General features: G+C 45.9%; 1 protein-coding gene across 1 annotated transcript; it reads left to right on the plus strand.

The window, feature by feature from the left end:
* The first annotated feature begins 111 nt into the window (after window positions 1-111).
* On the plus strand, window positions 112-15,476 carry PDAP1 (PDGFA associated protein 1). The gene is made up of 6 exons (XM_029577595.1): window positions 112-308; window positions 2,868-2,959; window positions 4,166-4,267; window positions 7,026-7,147; window positions 13,741-13,892; window positions 14,749-15,476. The coding sequence occupies exons 1-6, from the start codon at window positions 119-121 to the stop codon at window positions 14,805-14,807; spliced, it is 717 nt and encodes a 238-aa protein (XP_029433455.1). The 5' UTR covers window positions 112-118; the 3' UTR covers window positions 14,808-15,476.
* Window positions 15,477-17,740: the final 2,264 nt, after the last annotated feature.

Raw genomic sequence — 17,740 nt, forward strand, 5'->3', positions numbered from 1 at the left:
GAAATTATTGCAACAACCGGTCCGATCAACAAGGAGGGAATAAACCGCGTCTCTCCTGTGACTTTGTCACGCGGCGAGTTGGAGGATTTATTTTTTAATGCCCAAACTCGAGTCGCTTATGGACGGAGGCGGCGAACACGGCGCCGAGGGGAGTCAGGGGGCGCCGAGGACAGCCCGGCCGGCACGATCCTGGCCCCGCCTGCCGGGCCATTGCGCATGTGCCGCGCCTGTGAGCGGTGTGGGCCTTGCAGTTTCTGTCGGTGTTTCCCGTCCGGAGCGAGTGTCAGTTCCCGTCATGCCGAAGGGAGGTGAGCGGGGCCGGGGAGCACGCGTGCTGCGCAGCGGGAGGCCGCCGATGAATGGGCTGGGGGAAGAGGGGCAGGCTTCCGCTAAAACTCCTTTCGGGGGGGGGCAGTTAAGTAGCTTGGGGCCTGCTGTGCTCTACCGGTGAGATACACTGAAGGAGCATCTGGAGGGATTGATTGTGCGCCAGTGGATGGAGCTGGATGGTCCCAGCCATCCTAAGCCTGCCATCAGGGGTTCCTATGCGATCGCTCCCCGGCAGAAGCAGCCGAAAATGGGAGTGGAGAGGGTGTTAACTTTATCACTTTCACCCTGTCGGGAGAGGTGTTAATAAAATCGACTCTGCAGTTTTCATAGTATACGGAAGATCTTTCTTTATTCTTAGTCGCAGAGCTCAAAAGAGCATAGCAGTATTTCGTTTACCTAGATTTATTCCATTTTTGTTGCGTATCAGGTTTTTTTTTTTTTAATTGAAAGTAACCAAAGAAATACGCGTGTATATTGGAGGTGGCAACATACAAGGAGGAGTTGTACGGGATTAAGTTTAAAACTTGTGAACAGTAGTAGTGCCACTGGATTGAAAGTAGGAAGTTTGTTGTGATTTATCCCTTTCCTAGTTACTTCAGCTGTCTTATTGATCACATGGTAAACAGGAGTCACTGTTGCTTCTGCAAGATGACAGTATGTAAAGTTTGCTCTTAGCTTTTCGGTGTGAGCACATAAATGTTAAGAGAACTTGGCTTGCTTATATTATATTATTATATTACTGAAGTAATGCAGAATGATAGTTTTCAGAACTGTGCTTAGGATTTGCAGAAATTTTACAAGATACTCATCGGTATATGCTGTGAGCTCCAGCAAAATGCAGAATTGACATTTGCTGGGCAGACTAGATAGACCATTTGGTCTTTATCTGCCATCATTATTTATTTATTTTATTTATTTAAATAATTTATATACCGGAGGTTCCTGTATAATATACATATCACCCCGGTTTACATAGAACAGTAACAATCGCTACATTTAGCGGTTTACATAGAACAGGATTAAACAACGAAGTTTTACATTGAGCAAAAAAAGACGTAAACAAGTTTTTACATTGGAAAATTACTATGTTACATTACTATGTTACATGTTCGAAAGTGGGAAAAATATGTTGTAGTTTGGTTTTTGTAAATTAAGCTTATTTTGATTTAACAAGTAGGAAGTATTGCCTTAATTTCCACAGAAATGTAATTGCTTTGAATTAATAATTCAAAGCATTTACAATGACTGGATTATTTTTTGTAAACATTTTTAGTTTCCTCTTCCTCCTATGCAGCAGCAGGTTATGTAGACCGAAGTAACAGGATTGGTCCATTCTGATGAGCTCCACTACTACTGATACTAGAAACAACATTGCATCCCAAGACTCCAATTCAAATATATGTCATCAGCTGTAGAAAAGTGAAGATCTGCAGGGAATCAGTAAAATGGAGTATATAAAATAAGAACTTTAGGATTTTACTTTTCTCACACTTTGTGTGAGAACTTAAACACTCACCCCCTTCCTCTCTCAATTTCCTTCTCATTTTCTCCCTTCTTTGGGAGCCCACGGTTGCTCTTGGCTCTGATGGCAGCTGCTACTGCTCTAACCAACCCTGGCGGCTGTCACTGTTGTTCACCCAGCCTTTTTTCCCCCTCCCCTGGCAGCCATTGCTTCTCTCTTTAGCCTTGGCATGCTGCCACTATTCCTCTTGGATCCAAACCGTCCTCCTACCCTGATGGGGTGCTGCTCCTATTTCTGGCTGTGGCCTGTCCTGACAGCCCTGGCTGATGGCTGATGCCAAATTTTAGGTGACCTAGCACTCAGGACTTTTTCCTAGCCCTGCTAATGGTATTAATGTAACTTTTTTCTAATGTCCTGTGGCTCTTACCTTCTAATTTCTTGACACATAATCTCATTACAATTCAGATTTTTATACAGTAGATTGTAGTCTTTTCTCTCATAACTAGGTGTTACTGTTATATGGTGCCTCCTGATTCTCCTTATTATTTTTAATAGTATGTTACGATGTTGACATGTCTGAATTAGGGCTGATGTTTATTGAGTGAGCTCTGATACCAATGCATCCTTCACAGAGTTTCTTCCCTTGTCTACATTGATTTGCAAAGAAGCTGCAACATTGAAATCTGTTACTTGGAACAATGTAAATTTGTATCTCTTGTTTAAAGAGAAACAACATCTTTCTATTTTTTTTTACCTATTTTGATACACTATATCAGCCAGATAACTGATATTACCAGTTTGTTTCACTTAATTTATAACTCTCCACTCTTTGTTTTGGTTTTTCTTAATTTCAGCCTTGAGCTTTTGATGTTCTAAAACAAGGGATCCTCAAGAGCCACAAACTGGCCTGGTTTTCAGGACATCTACAATGAATATGCATGAGATAGATTTGCATATAATGGAGGCAGTACATGCAAATCTACCTCTTGCTTATTTCAGTTATTGAAGTCAAGCGGGAAAGTTTGCAGTTTAAATGTTGTGGCATCAGCTAATGAACCAATTTTCTCCTTACCAGGTAAAAAAGGAGGCCACAAGGGCCGTGCCAGGCAGTACACGAGCCCTGAAGAGATCGATGCCCAACTTAAAGCAGAAAAAGAAAAGGCACAGGCAAGTACTCGTTAGTCTTCAGCGCCGCTTGTGGCTTTCTTTTGTCATCAGTCTTTCAGTTTAGGAGGAAATGAGCAGAAAGACATAAGTGACCTGGCTGTGGCACGCTGGGCTTTGAGTGCCTTCTCTCCTGCCGCTGGTTGCTGTCTCACGAGGACCTTCTAGTGTTTCAGATAACCCAGCACAGCTGTTCCAGGATTATGAGGTGGCGCTGTGCCAGCCGCACTTAGTTTAGTCTCTAGAAAGCGTGGAGTAAACAATCATAAAACCATCTTTCGTGATTATTAGTCGAATAGAGGATGTTTTTCTTCTTACCCCAGTTTGCGCACCCCCCGTTTTATTGTAACATTTTACTTCTTTACTATGTTAACGTATTTAAGTTATCGTTCCCCAGTTTTCTGTAAATCGACATGATATGACTCGGTCATGAATGCCAGTATAAAAAAGCATCAAATAAATAAATAAAATATATATTGTTTTTGTAATAAGGGGTTATTTAGTCCATATGTATGTATATGTTTTAAAACTAAGAGTCTCTTTAAAGATCTGAACCTACCCGTGCTGTTTCATTCAGACGTTCTCTGATGGAGTCTTACCTGTATTAATAGTCCCTGGAGAAGTTCTAAAACTAGGGATGGTGCCTGTGTGCAAGGTTCTGTATGTTATGTTCCTTCAGGTGCTCATTGTGCAGAGGATGGCGCTTCAGCATTCACCCTGGTCCACAAATTGATTTATTAATTTTTTTTTTTATTTATAAGCATTTGATATTCCCTCTTTTCCAAAAGGTAGGCCCAGGGCAGATTACGCAAACTAACAATTGTCGAATGCTTATAAAACAGGAATGAACTAATACAGTGTGTCTGATAGGAAACCCTAGATTATTTGTTTGTATTATGTTTGTATTTTTGTCAGATATTTTAATGTTAATGTGTTTAAAATAAAAGTAAAGACCTCGTCTGCACTCCTGGGAACTAATCATTTTCAGATGAATCTTGCACAGTGGAATACGTACGTTGTTGTGGGAGGCCTGGGGGCCCTGCTCTGGTAACGGAGGTGCTTTTAACACTTCTTCCATTGGATCCTGTTTAATAACCTCTCTCTTGTCAGGGAGGACTTTATTTCTGCCAGGAAGATCTTGTTGCAGATATTTGGAGGGGGTCCGTCCCTCTAATTGGTGGTAACTGTTTTAACATTTGCCTTTCACAGCAAGAAGAGGAAATGAGTGAAGGTGGTGGTGAGGGGGCAGTGGGGTGTCCAGCAAAGGAGAAAAAGGACTCTGACGAGAGCGATGAAGACGAAGATTATCGGGTTAGTCCTCCATCTATAACTAAGCAGCTTATTAAATATCTGGCAATCTCTCGGCCCACAAAAAGATTATAACTTCCGTTTTTCATTAAGTAGCTTGAATTTCTCTAGGTTGAGAATAGGGACACTTATCTCAGTCATTTACTGTCGTATTTATAAATAATCATCTATCTTTTGTCGTGGAGGGGTTTTATTTTTTACATAGTAATGATGGTAGAAAAGGACCAAATGGTCCATCCAGTCTGCCCACCAAGCTTCTTATAGTAGTAACTGCCACTCCGTGCAGGTTACCCCCATGTTTCTGTTAAGGGCAGTAACTGCCACTCCATGCAGGATACCCCCATGTTTCTGTTAAGGGTGGTAACTGCTGCTCCGTGTAGGTTACCCCCATGTTTCTGTTAAGGGTAGTAACTGCCGCTCCGTGCAGGTTACCCCCATGTTTCTGTTAAGGATAGTAACTGCCGCTCCGTGCAGGTTACCCCCATGTTTCTGTTAAGGGTAGTAACTGCCGCTCTGTGCAGGTTCACCCCCATGTTTCTGTTAAGGGTAGTAACTGCCACTCCGTGCAGGTTACCCCCATGTTTCTGTTAAGGGTAGTAACTGCCGCTCCGTGCAGGTTATCCCCATGTTTCTGTTAAGGGTAGTAACTGCCGCTCCGTGCAGGTTACCCCCATGTTTCTGTTAAGGGTAGTAACTGCCGCTCTGTGCAGGTTTACCCCCATGTTTCTGTTAAGGGTAGTAACTGCTGCTCTGTGCAAGTTACCCCCATGTTTCAGTTAAGGGTAGTAACTGCCACTCCATGCAGGTTACCCCCATGTTTCTGTTAAGGGTAGTAACTGCTGCTCCGTGCAGGATACCCCCATATTTCTGTTAAGGGCAGTAACTGCCGCTCCGTGCAGGTTACCCCCATGTTTCTGTTAAGGGTAGTAACTGCCTCTCAGTGCTGGTTACTCCCATGTTTCTGTTAAGGGCAGTAACTGCTGCTCTATGCAGGTTACCCCCATGTTTCTGTTAAGGGCAGTAACTGCTGTTCTGTGCATTTACACTTACGTTTTATTGGATTTATGAATCGCCTAATGCACAAAGGGTCTAGGCAATTTACAGCAATAACAGGCATAAGGTTACCCCTATGCACCCTTTTCTTCATTTCTAACTCTAGCCTTTAGGGATCCGCAGTGCTTATCCCATGCCCCTTTGAATTCATTGACTGCTTTCTCTTCACCTCTTCCTCCGGAAGGGCATTCCAGGCATCTACCACCCTCTTTGTGAGGAATATTTTGCCAAATAGTGAGCAGCCACCTTGATGCAGTTCTTGACTTCTCCTTTTTCTTGGCGCACAAGCGCACTGTGACATTTCACGGTGCTCCCCATGCCCCGGGTTTGCCAAGAGCCACATCTGTGTGCAGTGTTCCAAGTATCCCCTTCTGTCACAGTCAGAAGGAGGAGCAGGAACGTGCAATGTAAGTGTGAGGGCAGTGCCTGTTTAACACTCGTAATATCTGTAAATCCAAGCAGCAGGGGGAGATCAGTTTTAGCACCATCGGTCTATAAATGGTTCGTTTTTACCCGGAGAGGTGCTTCTTGCTCCTTCGGTGCAAGGCTGTAAGGATACTTTGAATGAATACCCAGTGAATGTGTTTTCCTCTCTATTAATGATTGTTGTAAGAAATGAAGGATTCTGAAAAAAGGAAAATGTGAACCTATTCAGAAGACAGGAGGGCGGGCCCGTGGCTGCTGTGCTGCCAGCCCAGAAGGTTACATTTCAAGGACTCAGATTCTGTACAAATGTTTTATTGTGACCAACTTTGAACAGTAACTTACTGTGCTAGAGCTGATTACATTTCTGGGTTGTTGGAAGCAAACTTAGTACTTTAATTATTCCTGCTGGTCTTCAGTGATTTTGGGAAAAAAAACCCATTGAATCAAGTGAATTAAAGAATCTGCTTTTCTTTTGAAGTAGTGCTCTACTCACTCAAGTGTGGTTTATCTTCTGTCCCTCCTTTAATAGGGGTCAGTGATATAAGATTAGGGAGAACAAGTAAGGGGAAAGCCAAATTTCTAAGTTGTGCGGTGACTGCAGCAGGAATAGCATTGGGCCTTATGGTCCTTATCTGCCATCAGATTCTGTGTTTCAAACACAAAAAGCATCCCTCTTACAAAAGTGTTGGTAACATTCGACTTTGGTTAGATGACACCGAAAATAGCAGGTCCCAGCTTGCAGCGGCACTGCCTACCCCTCACAGTCCTAACGGCAGTAAGAGAGAACTCCAAAAGCTTCTTGTTTTGGGAGAACAGATGATAAAAATGGAAATTTGATTAAATGTGAAATGAGGAGACAGCTGGTGGGGCTCTGTCTCCCTGACTGTCATGTTCCACAACCTGTGGATGTCATTTCAGCTTAAATGGTCCCATCAGTAGGAGGCAGTGTTGCTTTAACAGTAAGATGTTTGATGAACCCCTTAAATTAAACACACATAACTTCCTTTTCCTTTCTAAGAGGAAGTTATCAAGTATTTTAGTCGTCATTCTGTGCACTAAAGCAAAAAGCTGGAGCAGGTTGGAAATCCCATGTACTGTCTTTATTTGCTGTTGGTTACCTTGGAGAAAACGTCTCTCAGGGGATGGGTGTGCAGGTTTTACCAGCTCTGAGATGGAAGGCCTGTGCTGAACGAGTGGGATCTTAGCATTGACACAGGCCTTGTCTCGTCGGTCCTTCAGAGGTACAGCTTTATGTATTGTTTTTCTCCTTTCTGAATCCCAGCAAAAGCACAAAGGTGTGGAAGGGTTGATAGACATAGAGAATCCCAATCGAGCAGCTCAGGCAGCCAAAAAAGTAACTCAGCTGGATCTGGATGGGCCAAAGGAGCTGTCTAGGAGAGAGAGGTAACAGTTCTGCTTTTATTTCTAATGTTCGTGGGCTTTTTTCAGATTCATTAACTTAAAAACAAGTCGGCCAAACGGCATTGTGCTTTTTAAATTCTCACTAGCCAAAGGCCTGCATTGCTGACCAGGCCTTGAAGTTCTGCAGATATGAATGGATGCCACTATTGCCTGTAGGTCCAATGGTAAAAGGTTCAAGGCTCAGTGAGTTGAGCTTAGATCACTTTCCACGTGATTATATCACAGGTAGGTGTTGGTTCAGCATCAGGTACCATTAATGTAAATTGTTTATTGCAGCCTTTCCTCGGACCTTGCTTTCAGGAGTGGAAGCCAGTACTGAGTGGATGTCGGTATCGAGAGAAACCAGGAGCCCGTTGAATGATTTGTTGTGTGGAGGATGAACCTGTCCTGTCGCCACTCCCTGCTCTTTATTCTGCACGTCTTGGGTCACCTGAAAGGAGGAGGAGAGGGGGTGGCACGGGTGAACCCTAAACTGTGAAACCAGTTTGAGCTGGGGATCCTTCAGCATCCTTGGATTTGTCTGGGTGGAGCCCAGAGTCATTGATTGAACCCCTCATTTCACCCACTGATTGCCCCAAATGGAATGTGAACTTGCTAGAGAGACCGTACCCCGCATTAGACAGAGAAAATGGAGGGGAAAAAGCACTTTCCTCTCTTTGCTGACGCCTGTAGTTTAAATGGATTTTTTTCCCCCCATTGCCCGAGTTGTATTATAACTTGAGTTCCCTGTACGTACCAGGATCAGTCCAGACTGCTGGGTTGTGCCTCCCCTCCAGCAGGGGGAGTCAGAGAAAAACTGAAAAGGCACCTCCAATATACCCTGATGTGCCACCTGCGGTCCCTCAGTATTTCTCTGACTCCAGCAGATTGAGAGACATAACCTGCGGTCCTGGTTCTGTCTAAAATTCCCGGGATTTGTTCCCGTCAGGTTTGATTTCTCGCTTTCAAGCAACTTTTGACTAAATCAAACTTTTCTTCATATACAAAAAAAAAAAAGAAATTTTCAAATTGACAGTGAAGCAGCAGCTATCTTCTGGCAGGCAAGGCAGGGCATTGCCCTGCAGCTATTTTCCCGGAGAATTACTTTACTGACCCGGTGAGCTGAGGGGGAAAACTTACCGGTGGGCCGGTCACTCTCCCCCTCCTTGGACAGATCAGAGATGTCTTAATTCCTTTGTTTATTGCCTGGCTGCCCACTGAAGGCCGATTTATTAAAATAAATAAATAAATAAATCAAGCTCCAAAGAGTTTATTTTTACCTGTGACCGATCCCTTTGTCAGCCGTTGCCTGCCCAGAGTCTTCCGGGCCCGGAGGGGGTGGAGATTTCACCCGGCTCCTGCACTCGTTTCCCGATGCCGCGTGGCAGTGTGTGTACCGCTTGTGGAGAGCCGGGGGCCCCTGCTTCCGGTGTATTCCCGGGGGCGAGGGGCCTTTGCGGCGGTCAAATTTGGCACGGGGGGGGGGGTGCGGTCTTGCCAGGCTCGCGTGGTCGGCAGTCAGCTGTGAGGCAGAGGCCTGCCTCGCTCCCGATCAGCGCGGGAGTGGCGGCCATCTTGCCTTCAGCTGACAGAGACGCATATTCATCGGAGGAGGGAGAGAATCTTCCTCCTCTTTCCCTGCCGGACCTCAGTCCTCAACGACCGTGCGGCTTGCATGCTGACTCAACTTTCCTTTTAGGGGGAAATTGTTATTTGGAGATGAACTCAAACAACTTATAAAGGCCTTGAGAGACAACAAGGTTTACAAGCTCTCGGGGGACAAACCCAGGACGGGCCGCTCACCCGGTGCCTACAGGGGCCATTTTTGTGGACAACGCTGTTTCCGGTCTGGTAGGGGTTCCTCTTCCTATAATCCTAGACAGTCGACTACCCGAGCACAATCATGGGCATATTCCTTTCGTGGCAGATGGCCTCAGCGTACTTCAGCCACCCATGCCTTTGCCCACAACAATAAATCTCCTCAATGAAGGGGCACCGGCCCATTCCTCGGGTCCAAGGATCGGGGGTCGACTTTCGCTGTTTCGAGAGGAATGGGTCAAGATTACCTCAGACCAGTGGGTTCTAGATATTATAAATCACAGTTACACTTTGGATTTTGCTCGACCCCTGCAGGATCTCTTCCTGCAGTCGCCTTGCGGGCCCCCGCAGAAGCAACAAGTTGTCCTCCAAACATTGTCCCGGTTGAAGGCTCTCGGGGCCATTGTTTCGGTTCCTGGAGCCGAACGCCAGACCGGTCGCTACTCCATCTATTTCATAGTACCCAAAAAGGAGGGCTCCTTCCGGCCGATATTGGACCTCAAGCAGGTCAACAGGGCGTTGCGAGTACCACGGTTTCGCATGGAGACATTGAGATCGGTCATTGCAGCAGTCCACAAAGGCGAATTTTTGGCTTCTTTGGATTTGACGGAGGCCTACCTCTACATAGGAATCCAACCACACCATCAGAGGTTTCTGAGGTTCATGATCATGGGACAACATTACCAGTTTTGCGCCCTACCTTTCGGGCTAGCGACAGCTCCCCGTGTGTTCACCAAGGTAATGGTGGTAGTAGCAGCGAGCCTTCGACGGGAAGGGATCTTGGTACATCCCTACCTGGACGATTGGCTTATACGAGCAAAGTCAGAGATCCTTTGCAGGGAAGCGGTTCGTTCGGTATTGCGCAGACTACGGTCCCTAGGCTGGGTGGTCAATTGTGCCAAGAGCCAGTTGGTTCCCTCCCAGGTGTTGGAGTTTTTAGGAGCCCGCTTCGATACCACTATCGGCAAAGTTTCACTTCCTCTGATGCGGATGGACCTGTTGATGTCTCAGGTACAGTGCCTGTTGTCTCTGCCCTCACCCGTGGTGTGGGACTATTTGCAGGTTCTTGGTTTTATGGCATCTACCCTGGAATTAGTTCCTTGGGCTTTTGCGCATATGAAACCTTTGCAGAGGGCACTACTTTCTCGTTGGGATCCCAAGTCGGAAGAGTTCCACCTTCCATTGCCTCTGCTAGAACCGGCCAGATCCAGTCTGGCTTGGTGGCTAATTCCGGATCACTTACTTCAAGAGGTGGACCTGGAGAATCCTCAATGGATAATTGACAACTGATGCCAGCCTCTCCGGTTGGGGGGCTGTTTGTCAGTCACGGGCAGCGCAAGGTCTTTGGACACAGTCACAGACCAAGTGGTCCATCAATCGCTTAGAGACCAGAGCAGTTCGTCTGGCGCTGCAGCAATTTCTACCCTTGGTCCGACACCGGGCAGTACGGATTCTGTCCGACAATGCGACCACCGTGGCCTACATAAACCGTCAAGGGGGTACAAACCCCCCCCCTTGGCCGAAGAAGCAGAACGCAATCTGGCCCGCATTGCTGTATCTCACATAGCCGGGGTCGACAACATTCAGGTGGACTTCCTCAGTCCCGGAGAATGGGAGCTATCCGAAGATGCGATGCGACTAATTTTGAGCCGTGGGGGACCCCCCGCCTAGACTTAATGGCAACGCGACTGAATGCCAAGGCAGCCTGTTTCTTCAGTCGCAGAACAGAGCACGGATCAGAGGGGGTGGATGCCCTGGTACTCCCCTGGCCGTCCCACATTCTCCTTTGTGTTTCCTCCTTGGCCGTTGGTAGGAAAGATATTATGACGCATAGAATCTCATCTCGGACCGGTGATTCTGGTGGCCCTGGAGTGGCCGCGACGACCGTGGTTTGCGGATCTAGTCAATCTAGCGGTGGACGGGCCGTTGCGTCTCAGTCACCTGCCGAACCTGCTCCAGCAGGGTCCAGTATTTTTCGATCAGGCAGACCGCTTCTGTCTAGCGGCTTGGCTTATGAGAGGAGACAATTAAGAAAGAAGGGATACTCTGAAGTGGTTATTACCACGCTCCTATGGGCAAGAAAAACTTCTACATCCATTACCTACATTCGGGTATGGAAGGTGTTTGATTCTTGGTGCCGTGGGTTGTGTTTGACCCCGCGGCAAGCCAATATTGCTCACATTCTGGCTTTTTTGCAGGACGGTTTACGGAAAGGTTTGGCGTACAGTTCCCTCCAAGTGCAGGTAACAGCATTGGGCTGCCTTCGTGGTAAGGTTAATGGTGCTTCCATCGCTGCTCACCTGGATGTGGCATGGTTCTTGAAAGGGGCCAAGCATTTGAAGCCTCCAGTGCGCGCGATCTGTCCCTCCTGGAGTTTAAATTTGGTCCTCCGTAGCCTTTGTGAGTCCCCCTTTGAGCCTTTGAAGCGGGCTACGTTGAAGGATTTAACGCTTAAAACGATTTTCCTCGTAGCTATCTGTTCGGCGAGACGAGTTTCGGAACTTCAGGCCTTGTCATGTCGGGAGCCTTTTCTGCGTATCTCTGATTCGGGGATTTCTCTTCGGACAGTGCCCTCATTCCTTCCGAAGGTAGTCTCAGCATTTCATGTCAACCAGTCAGTCGCGTTGCCAGCATTCTCTGGTGAGAATAAGGAGCTGAGGAGGTTGGATGTCCGTAGAGTCCTTTTACAGTACCTGGAGATTACTAATTCGTTCGGATTATCTGATCATCTTTTTGTGTTGTGGAGCGGTCCTAAGAAGGGTACTAAGGCTTCTAAGACTACTGTTGCCCACTGGTTGAAAGACACTATTGCTTCTGCTTATATAAGTCACGGGCGCCCAGTACCAGAGGGTATTGAGGCGCATTCTCTTCATTCGCAATCGGCGTCATGGGCAGAAAGCCAATGTGTCTCGCCCCAAGAGATTTCCCGGGCGGCCACTTGGAAATCCTGGAAATCCTTGCACACGTTTGCTTGACATTACCGATTGGATGTTCGGGATCCGACGGTGGATTCTTTTGGCAGCAGTGTGCTTCGAGCTGGACTCTCCACACCCCACCCCTTTTAGGGCAGCTTGGGTACATCCCAGCAGTCTGGACTGATCCGCGTACGTACAGGGAAAGGAAAATTAGTTCTTACCTGTTAATTTTCGTTCCTGTAGTACCAAGGATCAGTCCAGACGCCCACCCATTGGCAGGAGAGTCCGTACAGCATTGTTTTTCTCTTGGCAGATTATTTCACAGATTGCGCATCTACGTGACATTGTATTGTTGGTTTGAAATGTTTATATGCGTTATCTTTTTTCCAGGCAGTTAGTTTTGACTTGATCTAGTCATTGGTTGATGAATAAAATAACATAAATTAAATTACCATAAGTTCTAAGAACAACCGTTCATTCTGCTTTGATATTGATTATACTGAGGGATCGCAGGTGGCACCCCGGGTTATATGATGGGTGCTTTTCAGCATCTGCTGGAAGGGAGGCATAACCCAGCAGTCTGGACTGATCCTTGGTACTGCAGGAACGAAAATTAACAGGTAAGAACTAATTTTCCTATTTTTATGCATTGAATAGCAGTACAGTAAGATCATTTTGGATTCCCCAGTGAGTGCTTTCTGCTGTATTTGTTGTGCGGTGTAAATATGATGGCTGTGCTGCGTTGCTTGCTAGCTTTGTGTAATCCTGACTTGCAAGTCCCCAGCAGCACGAGCTGCGCGCCGTGCAGGCCTCTTACAGTTGCTAATGTGCTCAGACTGGCTTGCGTTGTTAAGTAGATTGCTTTCAGTTAGTCTTTCATAGAACAGAACTAAAGGAATTTTGAACATTTCTTAGAATCCTGTGGTAGGTAGCGGGGTCGACAAACAAGTTGTAGGTACATTAATCCAGTATGAAAAAGTATTACATTTTGAGGCCAGCTTTCAAGATCTATGTCCCTTGCATCAGGTTAGTGCAGAATGAAAATAAAATCCTCTATGAACCAGTGACTGATAACTCTCTGGGGCGTGACACCTAATTGAACATGCCTTCAGGACCCATGTACTACGGGAAAAATGCTTAGTACTACAGAAAGCCCTTTGTGTGCGCTTTACAAACAGCGATACATAGGGGTGTGTAGCTCCAGTGCAGACTGCATATGTTGATGGGGAGCGCCTTCTTGTAACCTGTCCAGACAGGCCTGTGTAATTCCCAGGCTCTTGGCATACTGTGGTGAGCAGGCAGGGTGGGGACAGAGCATGACATTGCACCTTGCCAGCAGATAGCACATCTTGCTGCAGTTAGTACCTTACTGTAGCGTGAAACTTTGAGCTGATTTATCGAAAGCTTTCTCACGTTAGATGCTTGTGGAGAAAAGCTCTGATAATTCAGGCTGTTTGCTATCAGTAATGAAAGTGAAACATGCTCTTTCATCTCATGGTGCCAGCAGTGAGAAGGCAGTCCATGTTCACATCAGAACTCCAGCTTGGCCGTCTTACTTCAAAACAGTCCACAATCTGAGATGTAGGAGAGCTGAAGACTGCCTTCTTTTTGCTGATGTTGGACGTTTTCATGAGACCATAGGCCTCTCTGCAAGCTGTGATCCCTTTTTATTGGACTGTTATTAAGAATTGCCCAAAGATGCTCGGGCGAGACAAAGAATTGTTGACCTGAAAACCGTCTGGTCCCGTTGCTCTGACTCCTTGCTTCGGGACGTTATTGCTGTGCTTTGTGTAACCCCTTTTTCCCTGTGATGATGCCCTCTGTACATTCAGAATGATTCAGTTCATTGTTTCACTTGAACAGAGAAGAAATAGAAAAGCAGAAGGCCAAGGAGAGGTACATGAAAATGCATTTAGCTGGCAAAACAGAACAGGCGAAGGCAGATCTGGCCCGGCTAGCCATCATACGGAAGCAGCGGGAAGAGGCAGCCAAGAAGAAAGAGGAGGAAAGGAAAGGTGAGGTAATGGCTGCTGGTTTGAAGCCAATGCCCAATGGCACTGTTACACTATAGGACAGGGGTATCGCACGGGCTGGCTTCTTGTCAAAGGAAAAAAAGGATACAGAAAGCAGATTGTGGTAGAGACACCAGGTGCTGAGCTCCGAGTGGTCTTGTGATGCTGTGTGTCATGCATCCCCCTCCAAATTGGGAATGACTGAAGAGCTTTTAAGCGCGTGTGCGTTCTTTCTTTTGTTTTTCCTTGACCATCCTCTTCTTTCTGTGGTCGTGGTTCTCCACCTCCCCAAGGGCCCTGCTGCCTGTAACCTCTGACTTGGTGCAGTGTGGCTTCTGGTACACTGCCAGTATTTCCCGGGGAGACCTCCCCGGTCCTATCCACTGGCTGAAGAAGCAGGAATTGGCCCTAGTAATAATAATTTTGTGTTGTTAGCCCAAAAAATGCTCAAGGTGCTTTGAGCATTATTAGGAATTCAGGTACAATAATTCTCTGTTCCAAAAAGATTTCAGTCTAATTTTGTACTTAAGACAGTGGGAGATGGTGACTTGTCTCAAGTTCACAAACTGTCCATTGGAGAACTGGGATTTGAACCCTGGTTTCTCTGGGTCTCAGTCCATTGTTTAACCACTAGGCCACACCTCGGCTGCTAATACTGAATATTTAATTCCTGCACACTTTCAGCTTTTAGAAAGACTGTTTTTTTCCCCTTGGGGTTTTGGTGAGGCTGCTATTCCCTAGCAGTGACCAGTATCCCTTAGTGAAACAGATTGTGAATGCAGATGCTATTTATCTAACAGCCTTGTGACTTGGTTTTGCATTTTGAAAGCCAAATAAAATGTTTTCTTTTCCTTCTTAGTGAAAGATGCAGCAACTGTGCCAGCCAAAGGAATGCAATCTCTGTCCCTTAATAAATAGCAGACATGGGAGCAAGATCTACCAAGGAGCTGTGCCCGATGCCTCACAGGAACTCTGCCGTCTTGCACACTACCCAGGCACCACTTGGGAGTGTCCTGCAGCATTGCTGTTAAGCCTCTAGGGGATGCTGTGACCACGTGTTCCTCTGGGCACAGATTTCCGCTGTCTGACAGCAGCTCTGGTCATCCGTGGAGCATAAAGACTGAAAGCCAATTCTTTCTGCACCCGTTTGAGAGGATGAATGCGTTCATTGTTTTAGGATTAAGAAACCCTAGCTGTGGGGAGAGGGAGGGAATAATGCTTAAGATTAGATGTAAAAAGCTAGTGTCTGTCTGATAGGAGTAGTGAAGACGATGTAAAGCGGAGAGTTACTGGTGAAGGCGGTATCTGCGGGACACTTCTCTGAAGCTAACATGGCGTTGGACATTGGCATCATATTCTGAGAGACTGGTCTCTTGAGTAGGGGTTACTCTTTGACATGTCTGGCTTCGTTCTTACATCCCTCGTCTATCCATGTTGCTTCCTTGACACCAAGGGTAGTGTCAGTTTTTAAACCTCTCTCCCCCTTCAAAGGATATCTTCAATTAACTGTAAAATACACCCAGGTCAAAAATTCTCCTCACATAAGAATGTGTGTATTCGGCTGATTAAAATTTAAATTATCAAAAAGGCCTTGTTTCCATACACTTAATTTGTAATGTCCTTGTATGTGTGCTGTGTGTCCAGCCACAGTCTTTCCTCTGTTCCAGCAGGAGAATTTGGATGCAGATTACTCTCGTGTTTTCCATTTCCTGTCATTGGGCACTTCCGAGCAGAAACAACTTTAATCAGATTGTTGAAGCCTTTCTTTCTACAATTGTTTAGTCATGTCTGGAATCTTCAGAAAACCTCCTTGTCCAGACTCAGCTTGCAGCCCACTGATTGCAGGCAGCCTTAGTACTCGGGTTATGAAAGGCTCATCGCGTTCTGTCACTTGTCTGATAAGGATTTGTATCCTGCCACCTTGGGGTGAGAAAGTTGCATGCATGCAGCAGCACATAAGAGGTTAGTGCATAGTGGCATCATTATGGATTTAGGTCCAGAGTGGAAGACCAGAAGCAAAACTCAATGACCTTTCATTCCTGGAGCACTATAGTGTTGGGTTTTTTTTTTTGTTTGTTTTTCAATACATCCCACCTTTGCGCTCCATCCTTAGAGGTGAAAGTCCTGCTATTGGCAGATTGCTACAGGACAATGGAATTAGAAATTTGATTTTGCTTTCAGCTGGGGACGTGCCCTCAGGCAGGGCTAAAACGTCTTTTCCTTTTCGGCTTTAGTTTCATCATGTTACCTTATTATGAGTTCCTAGTATGGACTCCTGCACAGCCCACAAATTGCTAGGATCTGGGCTTATGTAAATAGAAACAGTATGTAGCATTTTGCTTTTGTGTTTATGGACAGCCCTAGTAGTTGGTTTGGCTGGTGCATGAAATTTTCACTTAAGTGTGTAATCTGCAAGAGGTGAATGTTCTGAGGGTATATTTCATTTCCTGGGATTGTAATCTTTTATAGATTAGTATTTACTGGTCAATATTCTACATCATGAGGTTTATAGTAAGGTGACTGAAAAGAATGGCGGGGCATGTCATCGTCCACTTGTTCACCCTGTCAATTCATGTTTTGGATGTCAGTTTTCTCCCTACTCTGAAACCAATCAATGACAAGCCTCTGAAGAGCTTGCAAACTGCTTTGACCTTCCCACTGGTAGCCATGTGAACATAAGAGATGCTGTGCTGAGTCAGAGCAAATGTCCATTGAGCGCAGCATCCTGTCTCCAGCCATGGCCAATCTGGGTCACGAGTACCTGGCTGATGCCAAAGAGTTTGCCACTGTGAAATGTCCAAATTCCACTGACCCCACAGCAAAATACCAAGTCATTTTTACTTACCACACTAGGGCCAAGGCTCTTAATCATTTCTATGTTTAGCACTTTCAACACATCATCGAAAAGAACTGGTGTGGTGATTCAGTTTTGATCCTGGAGACATAACTTCCCTCCAGCTGGGCTGATTAGGGTGGAAAGTTAGCCAGGACCCTGCAACTTACTGTACTTAAAATGACAACTTGAGGAGCACAAGGCCATTTTTCATTTGGTTTATATTGAAAAGCCTTTAAAAATTAATGCACGGGTATGATTCTTACTTTTCTTTAACGTGTGCATCTCTATTTCACACCCATCTGGAGCTCCTCTATGAAGAGAGGACCTGTCTGAAAAGCTGAGATAATGTGAGAGGCACTGTCCCCCGGTGGCTGCTGCAGGTGCTTCTCCAGTTACGCTCCTCAGGCAGCTCCAGTTTCTCCTTGGGATCAGTACCAGCCTGCTTGCCCTCATGAGGGGACATTGTGACACCATGAAAGAAAGGTAAAAGTCTGGTGCAAGGATGCAAGCTTTGATGCCGTGCTGAGTACAGAGAGGTGCAGAAGCCCTCACACAAAGGCAAAGGAGTGGAGATTTTGCCCCTGGGCCTTAGTTATGAAAAATACTTTTCTTCATAGTTTTCACTTTAAATTCCTAAAATTTTTAATAATGGCAGATTCCGCCCAATTAGTTGCTATGAATTCACCATTAAATTTCTCCTTGTTTTCATGCAAACTTTGAAAAACATTTCCTCCATTTTTGAATGCTCCTTCCGAAGCCTGGATGTCAAATTGTAAGATAAAGCTGCTTTCAAAAGACCCAAACCTGCTTTAATGCCAGCTGGTATGGCCTGGCATTAAAGCAGGTTTGGGTCTTTGAAAGCAGCTACGAGTATGGCCCCTCCCATCTTCCCTGTAACAACAAGAGGGCTGGAGCAGTACCAGATGGGTAGGAAAAGAGTCCAAAAGGTCCCCCATACAGGTAAGCATGACCATTACCTGTAAAAATGCCAATTAATCCCTTTCTAGAAATGGAG

This window comes from Rhinatrema bivittatum, chromosome 14 (assembly GCF_901001135.1).
Source record: "Rhinatrema bivittatum chromosome 14, aRhiBiv1.1, whole genome shotgun sequence".
NCBI classification, from domain to species: domain Eukaryota; kingdom Metazoa; phylum Chordata; class Amphibia; order Gymnophiona; family Rhinatrematidae; genus Rhinatrema; species Rhinatrema bivittatum.